At 37.2% G+C, this 13,489-nt stretch overlaps 1 protein-coding gene across 4 annotated transcripts in view; it reads right to left on the bottom strand.

The window, feature by feature from the left end:
- Positions 1 to 13,489, bottom strand: part of UBR1 (ubiquitin protein ligase E3 component n-recognin 1) — a 69,238-nt gene that overhangs the window by 53,333 nt on the left and 2,416 nt on the right. For all 4 annotated transcript variants that reach the window (XM_062635671.1, XM_062635670.1, XM_062635672.1 and 1 more), the window contains exons 2-4: positions 4,506 to 4,762; positions 2,160 to 2,238; positions 22 to 132 (exon numbers count right to left, since the gene is read on the bottom strand). In XM_062635671.1, coding sequence (XP_062491655.1) covers positions 22 to 132; positions 2,160 to 2,238; positions 4,506 to 4,762 — 447 coding nt within the window. The remainder of the gene's footprint in view (positions 1 to 21; positions 133 to 2,159; positions 2,239 to 4,505; positions 4,763 to 13,489) is intronic.

Raw genomic sequence — 13,489 nt, 5'->3', positions numbered from 1 at the left:
GTCTTTAAACAATATTCTTACCTCTTTCGCAGAACCTGATGCTCCTGGCTCATGTTTAGTACACAGCGGTCCAGCCTTCCATGCCTCTGTATCCCCACAGTCACAAAATCCACCTCCAGTGGAGCTATGCATCTGTAAGAAGCATGTACTGAAGTCACAAAATACTCACATAAGAAACAAGAGAAAAATACAAATGGACATTATTTAAGCCAAACACAAGTATACTTAAAAAAATACAAGAGGCACTACATAGCAAATGGACTTTTCAGATAGAAACACTTATAGGGAAAAGGGGAGACACAAACTTTTTAGCAGAAAAAAAAGGAGGACATACAGTTGCCACTGCAAAAAGGTATGTAAATCTAAACCAAATTTAACTAAAAAACAGATGAAATAGCCTATGACTAATAAGTGCTTCATGAATGCAAAATAATAATTTCTGCTTTTATGAGCAAAATTATAGCAAAAGTACTTAATGCTTTTTTCTGAAAATAATCTAAACAAGGATGCATATATTAAACATTTTGTAGTACCTCCACTTCTAGCAAAAAAAATAAAATATATAATCAGCATCTAAATAACTTCTTGCCACTTAAACTTGGCATTACACTTCCAGAAAAGTACAAATTCTGACCCATCATTGTGGCAAAAATAATTCCTTATCTTACTCTGAATTCCCAATCCTGAAAAAATTATAAAAACACTATGTGATCCAATAAAAAGACATTCAACATTGTTATTTTCTTGAAACATTTTAAAATAACCTGATCTAATTAGACATGGTTTGAGCAAGTGGTTGGACTACGTGACCTCTTTAGGTCCCTTCCAACCCAAATTATTCTATGAATCTCTAAAGAGTATAATCTGTATTCTTTACATTGCATCTTTAAAACAGAAATGCAAACCTGCTACCATCTGACTATTTCCATGGCTGATATTTTGCCTGAAGTTACTGAAAAACAGGGAAAGGACAACAGCTTCTCAGCCCAGCTGTGATGCCAAACTGCTCTCTAATCGTTATTGCCTATTTTCCCTGGTTTTCATCTTGCCTCTCCATAAATTGTGCATGCATCTGTAAACAGAAATTATATTTGCATTATCTAAGTAGGTTTGTAAGTCTTTGAATAAATATCTACAACACATTTTCAAATCAGTATGCAAAGGCTTGTACACAGGAACAGAATACAGTATTTTAGCCCCAGTTAATTCTGAGATTGCTAGGAACTTCTTCCAAACTCTCATTGAAACATACCTACTTAAAAGGGATTTATGATCAATTCATAATACAAGATAAATCTCTTCAGTGGATGTCATGTCAATGAACAGAAGGAATACCTGCAAAAAAGGCTAGCCTGCTTTTTGGCCACAAACGGCAATTAAATTGAATATATAATGTTTCTGTACACACACTTCATATATTGTTTTCCATTTCTGCTTCCAAGGCTGTTGAAATTAGAGTTCTCGAAGAGGGCAAGCAAAAAATGGGGGCTGGGAAGGAAACAGTAGATGACACTTTAGGCAGCGAGTTAGCTAAGAACTATTTAAATTATCCTTTTTTAATTAAAGCATGGGAAGCTCCCAGAGATAACAGACTTAGCTTAAAGAGGATCAAAAAGATATCAGAAAGATACGATCTGTCCTAGAACAACTCCATCAATAAAACAAAACAAAAAAAATACCACTTAACATTTGTTTTAACTTTACCATAGTCCACACTAAACACAAAGTGGTTCATGCAAATCTAAATGGAGGAACAGAGTGGAAATGCAGACACTGCATCAGTGACGTAAATGCTTAAGTTAAGGCCCTTGTATACACACACCCATTCTAAATTTCCAAACAGCACTGACTGGGACTCAGGTCAGGACAGGACTGTTATTATCGGTCACAACTTCTTGCTCTGACATACACTTCTGTGATATTGCCAAAGAGAATAACAATGTATGTATTCAGAAACGCTCCCTTACCCTCTGGTTCTTGAATTAGAAAGTTTCTTAAAAGAAGTTTACACAGTTAGAAACATGAAAGAAAAAAATAAGTAGTAAATCCCAGATTTTTTAATATAAAAATTACTAACGGTTTATATGCAGCTTATCATTGCAAAAAAAAAAAAAAAATTTTTGCTGAAGCTACAATTTCTTAATACAGTTTTTTTCTACCTTGTACCGGTGGTTCTTGTGAATGCTGTTCTGGAAACAGTCCATACAGAGTACACAAGTCGGATCAACTGCACAGTCTCTGCAACAAAAATGGTAACTGGAAAATGTTCTAAAACAAACACATGGAATTTCCATGCACAGAAGAAAATGCTGCTCTGAGATTAACAACAGATTCAAATTATAAAAATATTTGGCTACTCCACATCACAGAAAGATGAAAGCCAATCTTGCTACACTTGAACCATGTACTCCAACATGTAATATCAGATTCCATCAGAAACATGTTTGACTTCCACTTTCAAAACTTGTTGCTAACATATGAAGATAGGCTGAGAAAGTTGGGGCTGTTCAGCCTGGAGAAGAGAAGGCTGCGTGGAGACCTCATAGCAGCCTTCCGGTATCTGAAGGGGGCCTATAGGAATCCTGGGGAGGGACTCTTCATTAGGGACTGGAGTGACAGGACAAGGGGTAACAGGTTAAAACTTAAACAGGGGAAGTTTAGATTGGATATTAGGAGGAAATTCTTTCCTGTTAGGGTGGTGAGGCACTGGAATGGGTTGCCCAGGGAGGCTGAGAATGCTCCATCCCTGGTGGTGTTCAATGCCAGGTTGGATGAAGCCTTGGGTGACATGGTTTACTGCGAGGTGTACCTGCCCATGGCAGGGGTGGTGGAACTAGATGATCTTAAGGTCCTTTCCAACCCCAACTATTCTATGATTCTATATTCCTGCTTTTTCTAAGAATAAACAGTTATTAAAAGCCATGATGACTTTGAAGTAATCTTTATCAGTTTCCCACAATTGTAGCCAGTCTGCTAATGAAACTTTTACTGCACTTCTGCAAAGCTATGTTTCTAACTTTAAAAAGTTAGAAGTTAAAATCAAAGGGGAATTCCTTTTCAAAATAACCCAAAGAATATATATTTTGAAATCAGATATCAACGGTTTCAGTTATGCACTCAAATAATACCTGAAAATTCAGAATTACATTCATGGGCAACCTAGTTCCATTTTTTCTATGTTTATATATATATTTACATATGCTTTTTTATGCTGCCCTTATTCCCTAAAACATGGTCACTTTTTTTCTTTAGAGGCTGTTTCATTCTATGCATAACATGTTTAATGACAGCATAGCAAGTTTTGTGTTTTACAACATTGTTCAACATCTAATTCAAACCTCATTCACAATACATCTAAAATAGTATGGTATTTCTGATTACCGAATTCCTTTCCTTTCAAAACTTTAGATAATAATAGTTACAATATAATTTAGTACTTCTCTAACACTCATTTATTACCATAAATCTACCATAAGGTGAGTTAAAAGAAAACCAGAAGTGTTTGATGCATTTGAAAGCCTGATTCAAGACAGATTTTAACATTTCAGAGCATTTATTTTAGCATTTCAGAAGCCTAAAGCAAATGCATATTTAGCTTCAGTTGCAGTAGTATCGTATTTTGTATAAATACTACCACATTTTTGCAAGACAGGAGCTCAAAAAAAGAGAGACCACCTCCGAGATACACAGCTTTATCTTTTTGCCTGCTATCATATAAGAACTCAGCAGAGGTAGGAACAGAATTATTCCTGTTAAAGCAGTACTAAACTGCCTTGACCACTCTTTTCCTTTGCACAATCCAATGCCACATGCACTATACATTTTCTAGCAAACACTAAGAACTTCTTCAAAGACCATTCTCCTTTCATAAGCAACATTAACTTAAATCTAGAAAAAGTTGAAGAGTATGAAATTGATTAAAATGTTACAGTGCAATTCATAAAGTTTACAAGAGTTTTTCTGGCCATAATATTCTTTTTTTCCTTAATAATATTTTTGGGGTATTTCTGATGAAATTCTCTAGGCTTTTGAATTGTACTGAAAACTACAATAAAATATGCCAGCACAGTTGCAAACTATGCCTACCAGAAAGACCTCTGGCTTTTTTAATATTTTTTCCTACTATTCGTATTAATATGGTTGCATTAATTTAATTAATAAAATTAATCATATCAAATCAATGTGCTACCATCTTTAATACAGTCCAGGATGTGAAAGAAGGTGAAAACCCCATGCTCATACCTTATCCAGTACTTTTAACCAATTTCAGTACCTTTAGTACACTTTCCACTTCCTTCCCTATTTCTCTGTAAGAGCCTGCTTTTCATACATAATTTTCCTCACTCTAACATGGCTTGAAATGTGAAGCGAACGCCACTGCCAGTTAAGCAAAGACATACCATAGCACAAGCAATGACTAGTGTGCAGCACAACTGATTTTATTAAGCCACTTTGCTGAATTATCTCACATAGGAACATTCATGATAACATACCTTCATTCTTACCTGCAAGAGTATGTTGCCTCCCCTCCTTTGAACACCTTCCCACAGAGCTGGGAGGTTCCACTCTGTTGTAGTTTCTCCAGAAATATGTCTGGGTCTTCCCCAAACAAATAACATTCCAAGGGGTATAATATTGCTGCCTGGACCATTTCTTCTTGTTTCTCCAGCAAGGGGTCCATTTCAGCTGAGTAAATATTTGGCACATGTTTTGCCAAGCACTGTAAAAACATAGCTTGGAAGTTGAATCTTTCATCACACCACTGCAAGAAAAGTACACCGATGGAGAAATATAAATGAATAAACAAACATAAGGAAAGTAAGATTAAGCAGTTCTTCTGTGAACCCAAATTTCTCTACCACATCAGAAGTCAGTTCTGCAAGTAATAAAACCCAGAAAAACACAGTTTCTCAAGAATTTCTCTGCTATTTTCTTTTCAATACCCACCACAGTAACCTCTGTTCCCTTGAAGTATTCTTCTAAAACACTCCAAGGCAAGAGTTAGCAAGTGCTCTGCTACTGTAGAGCAACCCATGCACTAATTAATTTTCAACTACACGCTTTGCCAACAGGCCAATACACAAGTCTTGAAGTCTGTTCAGCTGCTGACAAATGAAAACAGCAGCAGCAATAGGTTTCCCTGTCTTAGCTGAGAAAGAAGTTTGGGATTCAACTCCTTAACCTGCTAAGGCTAAATGCTCAGTAAAAATGCTCTCTGAAACTGTTACCCTTCAGTAAAGTTTTGCTGAAACTGGTCATCAGGGTTCAATAGTCACTGACGGAATAGAAGCTCAACTGATTATATAAGCTTAATGTCCTTGGGGAACTACACTGAAATGAAATTTCATGTTTATAAAACAATTAATGAAAGTACTTGTGTTTTGACTTGAGGTTCTTACTTTTCTTAAATTAAGTCCCTGATCTTACTTGCAACTACTCTGAGCAGTCCTCTCCAATTGTTCTATTTCTGTCCTTCAAATCTGAATATTCTTTCTTTCACATTATTCCCATTATTTTGAAACATCTTTTGTTTTCCACCATTGCAAATCAGACACAGAGCCTCCTAAATACAATGTCCATTTATACACAACATCGATTTATGCCAGAAAAAAAATATTTTTGCAGAACAAAGTATCTACTGATATTTTGGCCATCAATCTTCCTTAGCATTACCCTTAGGTAGTCCATTACTTCATTTATCATGGTGATCTATGAACTCAAAAGTTATGGAAGAAAATTCATGATGGAAAAGAGAAGCCCTGAATAATGCGGTCAAACAGGAGAGCAAATTTGTCCTCAAATCATCCTAGATTATCCCCATTTTATAAGGGCAGGTTGACCAGTCTAATCAGCTTTCTTGAATTGCAAAGCATTCAACTCATCCTAAGTAACTGAAAATGAAGATTCATCCATGAAGTGAAGGGAACCACTTATTTAAAGTCCAATTCTAACAAAAATTCTAGATCAAGAACCATAATTTATTACTTGATCAGTAAGCACCACTGTGATCACCATATTGGTCATAAAAACTTCACAATACACACGCATGTAATACCTATGCATTCTGTATACATATACATATATGCACTCAAATACATAGGCATATATTAATTTTCACATATTCACGGTGGTAAGGAGCAAAAGGAAAACAAAGCAGGCTGCTATTTTAATTCAGTAATTAGAATTTTTAAATTACATAGCAACCATTTTTTTAACAATTACACTTAACCGGGGCAGAAGGACTCCAAATTGTAAAAAACAAGTGAAAATTGAATTCAAATTTATCAAATACTTGCATAACAACACTTAAAGAAAAATATCACAGTTAGCTGTGCGTTCTCAGAAAGATAATAAACGGTAACTTGTAACTGAAAAGTGAATTCCTTGATTATATGCATCTATTTTTTTATAAATATGATTTAAGATGAGTGGAAGTAAATTATTCCTAGCATAATTAAACTCGTAATTCAATGATCTTTCTTAAACATGTTTCCTCCTGTAACTTGTTTTCAGTTTTTGGTTTAACTTTCCTATACTGCACTATACCTTTAGCAAGTTACCCTTCCATTTTGGTTGCGGTATTTGTTCAAAAAGGGGATGCAAGATGTGACCCCGCTCTCTTTTCAAAGCACAAGACTGTCCCAGTCTGTAGCTCTTCTAACTTTTCAAGTCATGTTCCCAAGAGATAGTGCAAGTTTAGCGTCTGCATTGCTGGAACACAGCACACCATAGCGTCAAGAAATACAGGGCTAAGATTTCCTGAAAATCTGCCAGAAGTGTAGAAGGGGTTCTCACACAGTCTAACTCACAAGCATTTCAAGCATTCCTGTGCAAAGCTTTTAATTCTATTTAAACGTTGTCCAAAGAAGGAAGGACAGGAAGCAGAGAACAAGAGGAAAAAAGTGAAGAGAGAAAACTCTCTGAAGCAGTCTGGCTGCTTTCTGGTAAACACACTAGGTTATATCCTCAAGCCCTGCATTACCCAGAAAACATCCATTATATTCACAAGAGAAACAAGAATATTATTTTTCTTATTTCTAAAAGTTGCATCAGGCTAAACTTCAGACCCATCCTATACCCTCTGTGTCTCCTAGGAGAAGTAATTTATTCCTTGCATAAAAATCTGTTTACTATATTCAACTGTATAAACTTACACACAAAACTATCAAAAGTACAGAAGCTGCCAAATAAAGCACACCTCTAAATTAAGATTGCCTGTCCAATGCTAGCTTGCTCCCCTTGTGCCCACATACTGAAATTCAGGTTTGACTACTTGGATTAACACTTTTGAGTAGTCCCACCTTCCGCTCACTCCTTTACCTGCAGTACACACCTGTCAATGCTCAGTTGCTACAGATGTAAAAAAACATGAATTAACAAATTGTCAGGGTTTTTTTAACTGAACATATACTGACTGGTTGATAAGTAGAAGGAGAGGATAATTGCTGTGTTTGTGGCGCTGATGAACCCATTAATCTGGTGTAAACATCTACTGGGGACTATCGGGACTAGCAGATGTCCAGAGTGGGTGCAGTTAAACTAACTGATGAGTAGAAGGACAGGATGATTGCTATGCCTGTAATGTTAATTAAGCTGATGCTTCAAAGACTGCCAGAAGTTATGAAGATTGTTGGGAGAAGTAAGCGACTCTCAAAGACCACCACCCCATTTTTGTATGCATGTGGGAAGCTTTCTGGAAAATAATGTAATTCATGTGTAGCCTCATGAATACGTGTGTGCACCCAGTGACTATATAAGGATGGCCTGCGTAGCACTACAGTGATACACGTTAGGAGGAGCTATCCCCCCCTGCCTCCCAGCGCCGTAATAAAGAATACCTGTCAACTTGAAACTTTGTTAGCGAGTCTGTTCCTGGAGTTTTCTCCAAATCATGGTGAAGAGGAAATAAAATACTGTACCATCAACACTGAAGTTCTAACCATCCTACTATTCTTCCAGTTTCTTCTACAAGTAAGACCTACAGAAAAGTAATTTTCCAGATTCGATTCCACTCAAGAATAGATTTGGAATAGTGTACTGAAAGAGGCAGAGGTCATGAGATCATGCAACTGAGATGAAAACATTATCGTGCAACTAAAATACTAATATTAGTCGGCTCCCCACAGCCTCCCAGCACTCACACCCTACTCACTGGGGCCCACAGACTGTAACTAAGAGAGGAAAGCCCAAAGGATGCAGGCCTGAATACACTCCGATTGACACTATTTCACTGGGAAATATTTTGGGGCTGCAAACTGAAAATTACTGAGAAGGAAAAAAAAAAAAATGACCTCCACATGCATTTGGAATAAACCAAGGTTTCATCTCAAATTTGAATTTTGAAATTTCTCAACTTTAAAATATTCCTATTAGCAACCTTAGCAAAGCTTTTTTGATGGTTTTTTTTTTTATTTTCTCACTTTTCATAAAAGTTAACTGAAGAAACAGCCATGCCATCGCATGGATCGTATGGACATAGGCATGGCCCAGAAACAAAACCGCCACAATGACTAGAACAAACTAGGGCAGTAATCACAGCAGCTGCACACCACCACCTTTCCTGTGGAAAGAGCAACAGCCACACCACATCAGTGGGCATTCACAGGTATTGAAAAGAGCAGGCAAAGGTGACACTACTGAAGTAAGTCAGACACACACTGCCTCCTCGCTCTTTTATATTTTGTATCTCTAATCTTCCCCAGCCCCATCTCTTTTCCCCCTTTAATTACCCATTCCCATCACATTCTCCTTTTTTAAGACGACAATAATTCTTGAACTGTATGAGAAAGGGAGATGAAGGGAACCAGAAGGAGTTGCAAAGCTGTGTTGCTCAAGCATAAGCAGTTTTGTCAAAAGAGCAGAAACAGTCACCATTTTGTCCAAGACATTTGATTTGTTCTGTATAACAAAAGCACTCATGTGTAATCTTTAATGGCTCTTCAGAAGAATATGGCTACAGAAGTATCCCACAATACCACTTGAGGAAGAATAATTAGGAGACAACCTCTTATCTTGCATGAAAACCTGTCCTCCTCTCCTCCTCTGTGAGATCAGACTACTAATATTTCTTCCCATGTGTAAGCACACAGAGCACTTCCCAACAGTAAAATCTAGCCAAACATGCAGGCTTCTCCTACACCTAAAAGGACAGTTTGTAGGCTTTTTCCAAACCCTTTAAATAAGCATCACATCAGAAAAGGTCAGAGGAAGAAAGAGCTGTATTTGCCTACAAATAAACAGTGCTATAAAAAGAAAAACATGTCATTGATATATCCAATTTTGTCATTCACAAAACACATTTATTTGTGAATACTGCAAATAACAAAAGGAATGAGAGCTAAGGAATTATATAAGGAAAAGAGAAAAAAGTTACTCGCAATTCACTTTTCACCTACAGATCAAGCATCAAATTATATTTCCCACCACTATGACAGAATTTATTATTGCGACAGATTTATTATGTACATTAATTCAGTAGCGACTACTTCCTTTTTGATTTACATTCTAAGCACAGTCCTGTTTGAATTCTGAACTCTTTTCACACTAAGTTTGCATTCAGCGATACTATAAAAAGCAGCTCTTCTTTAGCCACATTGATTGACACACTGATCTTTCAATGCAAAATGACCGCATGAATTTCAAGACTATATTTTTAGATAGAAATATTACTGTAAACTGCGAGAAGGAATATTAATATTTATAAATATTAAATAACAAATTATGAAAGACTAGACACTGCCAGCAGAACAAACTAAAACCTATACCTAGTCCAACATTCCAGTTAAAAGGAGCAGTAAAAAAGCTTAGCTTGTGCATGACAAACCTGTCAAGCATGGGATGGCAACACCAGTTGCTTGTCAAAACAGCTGGAAGAATCAGGATTTTAAAAGTAGAATGCTGGAGACATCATGATTTCAAGCAAGTGTCACTCAACATGAATACTAAATGCAAAAGGCTGCTTTGCTTTAATTCACAGAACAGTGGTTTCCAGTTAAAAAGATTAGTAGGAGAAGAGATCCCAGAAAACTTTTATTCTGATATTGTCTCTCCACTTGAGCGACCATAAAAGACATTGAAAAGAATAAACATGCAGAAGCTCCTTAACTGCAGAATACTTAACATACAAAGTGAAATCATGAAAGCCTCTCTTTACCTCTATCAAACTGCCTACCAATGGGAGACTCTATCTTAAATATGCTACAAAATTAGCACAATACTACTAAGAAGGTCCAACAGGCAAAACAAAGTAGCCAGAAATTCTAGCAGTAATTCCCAAGTCTGAGGCATGCAATCTACACACGTCATGTTCCAAATATTTTGGCCAAACATGCATTAGGTAGATAGCAATGTACAATTAACATGTCAACACAAGGGGAAACGGGAATTTACTATCACTTATTACAAACACGCAAAACACGTATTATCCCTGGAAAAATAGCAAAATCATCCTATTTGCAGAGTTACTTGCAGTATTCTGTGAGACTCTGAAATTTTATTTTTTTTTCAGTTCTGATTATTTGATAGATCCTTTTAATTTTGTTTCTAGAGAAACAAAGGAAAGACTTTGATTCTTTCCTTGTTTGATCCTTAATGCCTATGCTTTGTTCTCCAACCCTCAAAGGAACAGAGTACCTATCAAATTTCTTAGCATTAGACTGCACTTCAAAAATGGCAGCTACTATAGAAATTGATAAAGAAGTCATTCATTATTTTGGCATAGCTATGTTTGGGGAAAAAATCTCAAATCAAACAAAAAAAAAACAAGGGAAACAAACAAAGTGATAGGTTTTTGTGTTGTATTAAGTCCTGTGAACTCAAACTTGTATTACAACTACGAATTTTCCAATTGTCATGCATTTTAAGATCCAGCGTATACATAGTCTAATTCTGCAATGAATGCGCATACTAAACTTGAGGTGATTCTACCTGTATTTAGCACTCACTCGGCATCTTGCAAATGCTTTCCCTTATACACCAAAACCAACCTATTTATCCCCAGCTTCTCTGCTGCTCTGGGACCTAGAAGCCACTTAAAACAGCTCCATGCTATCAGGAACATACACTTGTTGATATGTTCTCCTGGAGGCACATACCTCTCACAGCACTGTAACAGTATTACCATATACATTATATATATTTATATAAAATAGTAAAATATAAATAGGATATATAAAAAAAATATAAAATAGCCTATAAAATAAATGCAAAAAGTTTCACCTCAACATGAGGAAGAACTTCTTTACAATGAGGGTGTCAAAGCACTGGAACAGGCTGCCCAGGGAGGCTGGAGTCTCCCTCTCCGGAGACATTCAAAACCCACCTGGACACGTTCCTGTGTAACCTGCTTTAGGTGGCCCTGCCTTGGCAGAGAGGTTGGATGAGATAATCTCCAGAAGTCCCCTTCCAACCCTAAAAATTCTGTGATTACAGCCGAATTACAGCAACCAGCAGTTGTGTACTTTATGCAGACTTGAGAAAAGATGACAGATACCTTCACAATCACAGTTTACTCCTGCACTAACAAAAGCCACAAAAATTACCAAGAAATATGAGTAAACATGAAAGCAGACAAGGATGGCAAAGCCACAGCACTGCTCAACACCATAATAAAATAAAAGCACTTCAGTAGAGTGCTAAATATATAGGGATGCAAACAGGATCCTGGCAATGCTCCAGTTACCTGTTGCAACTTTATAGACTTCACTTCTTGGACACAGATACAAGTGTCTACTATACACTGTTCTGCTAAGACACTGCACTGTTCTAAAAACAGTGGGTTTGGCTATGTGCAATTCAGGGTTTATTCACACAAAAGGATATGGTGGTCTACCTAAAGATGAAATTTTGAACTAATTTAGTTTAACATAAACTGTTGTAAAATCATAAGGACACACCCTCTGGTCTAAGCAGGTTAATTCAGTTTAGGAGAGAACAGATTTAAAACTGGAAGCAGTTACTGCAACTCCAAAATAAAATGTCTGACAGATTTCATTAATCTCAAGAAATAACCTGCATATGAATATTAATACCCCCTCCACATTACTACTTGATTACTACACAGCCACACAACAAAGCTTCTCATATACATTTTCTCAACTATATAATAGCAGTGAATGACACAAAGCAAGATCTGAAGTGTTTCAGAATGCACAAGCACCTCCATCATGTTTTGCTTTTTAAGATTAAAATTCAAGATCAAGTTATTTTCCTGACTTAAAAGGATATATTCTAATAATAAAGCTTTGCTTTTCTTGTATACCACTACCCACATATATCCACACTTTTCTACAGGGGTATTGACTGATGACAAAAATGGGGCTTCAGGGAAAAAAGTCCCTTTTCTTCAAAAACATTATTAAAAAGTTATACAAAAATTTGAAGACTTAGCATAAATTAAAATCTTTGAAATATTTTAATATCTAAACCCTGCTAATATATTCCAGATAGGTTGGGTTCAAACTTTAACAAAGGAAATTCAGATTAGATATAAGGAAGTTCTTCACTGCGAGGGTGGTAAGGCACTGGAATGGGTTGCCCAAGGAAGCCATGAATGCTCCATCCCTGGCAGTGTTCAAGGCCAGGTTGGATGGAGTCTTGGGTTACATGGCTTCGTGTGAGGTGTCCCTGCCCATGGCAGGGGGTTGGAACTAAATGATGTTAAGGTCCTTTCCAACCCTATTCTATGATTCTACAGCAACCACCAAAGCAGGGAGGAGGCAAACGAATTTGTTTAGAACACAGATGGACCATCAACCAAAGGGCTGGATCCAGTCTGCAAAGCAAGCTTTTATCAAGCCACCAGCAATGCCTGCTAGCCAGCTACTAGACAAGCCAAGTCCAGCCTATCAGTCAGACAAGCAAACCATGGATGCTGTTTGGAAAGAAAAGAAAGTAAACTTAAGTTTGGTAGTCAGAGTTTACTCCTAGGTCAGTGGCAGTGCACCCCAAATTCAGCCCTCTCTCCTTCAGGGTAGCTGAGCTGAGGAAGCAATACAGCCACTAGAGAGAAACAGAGGGCAGATACGGGACCTGACTTCAACTAACGCAGTGAAATGCCAACTCAGGGACCTCTAAGTATGGCACCCAAACTGAAGAGTTGGAGTTAACTGCACAAAAGTAACCACTGAGTTAGGCTGGGTGCAGAAGAGTTTATTACCCGAGTCATCACCATCCATCCCAGAATCAGGCTGAATCCTGCAGAATCATTCCAGTAATCCTGCATCATGCACCCAGCATTCTGGAAAGGTTTACTACTTATGCAGCCAGACTTGGTGCTGCACTGCAACCAACAGCACCCAAAGCCAGAGATGAAACACGAGAGCAAAAGTCAGCCTGACAGACTTTATAATAAAGCAGATTTGACAAGCTCAGTAAGGATGGAGCTCACTCCATTCAGCCACTTGTTTCTGCTCCACAGTCCCTCAACTTCTTTATTCTAGCACCACAGTGAGAGGACATTCAGCCAGCTGTTTACAGTGAAAACCCAAGT

Source organism: Pezoporus occidentalis, unplaced genomic scaffold, assembly GCF_034315485.1.
Source record: "Pezoporus occidentalis ecotype Australia unplaced genomic scaffold, CSIRO_AGI_Poc_V1 ctg46, whole genome shotgun sequence".
Lineage (NCBI taxonomy): Eukaryota > Metazoa > Chordata > Aves > Psittaciformes > Psittacidae > Pezoporus > Pezoporus occidentalis.
This window is presented reverse-complemented; position numbering and strand designations above follow the sequence as displayed.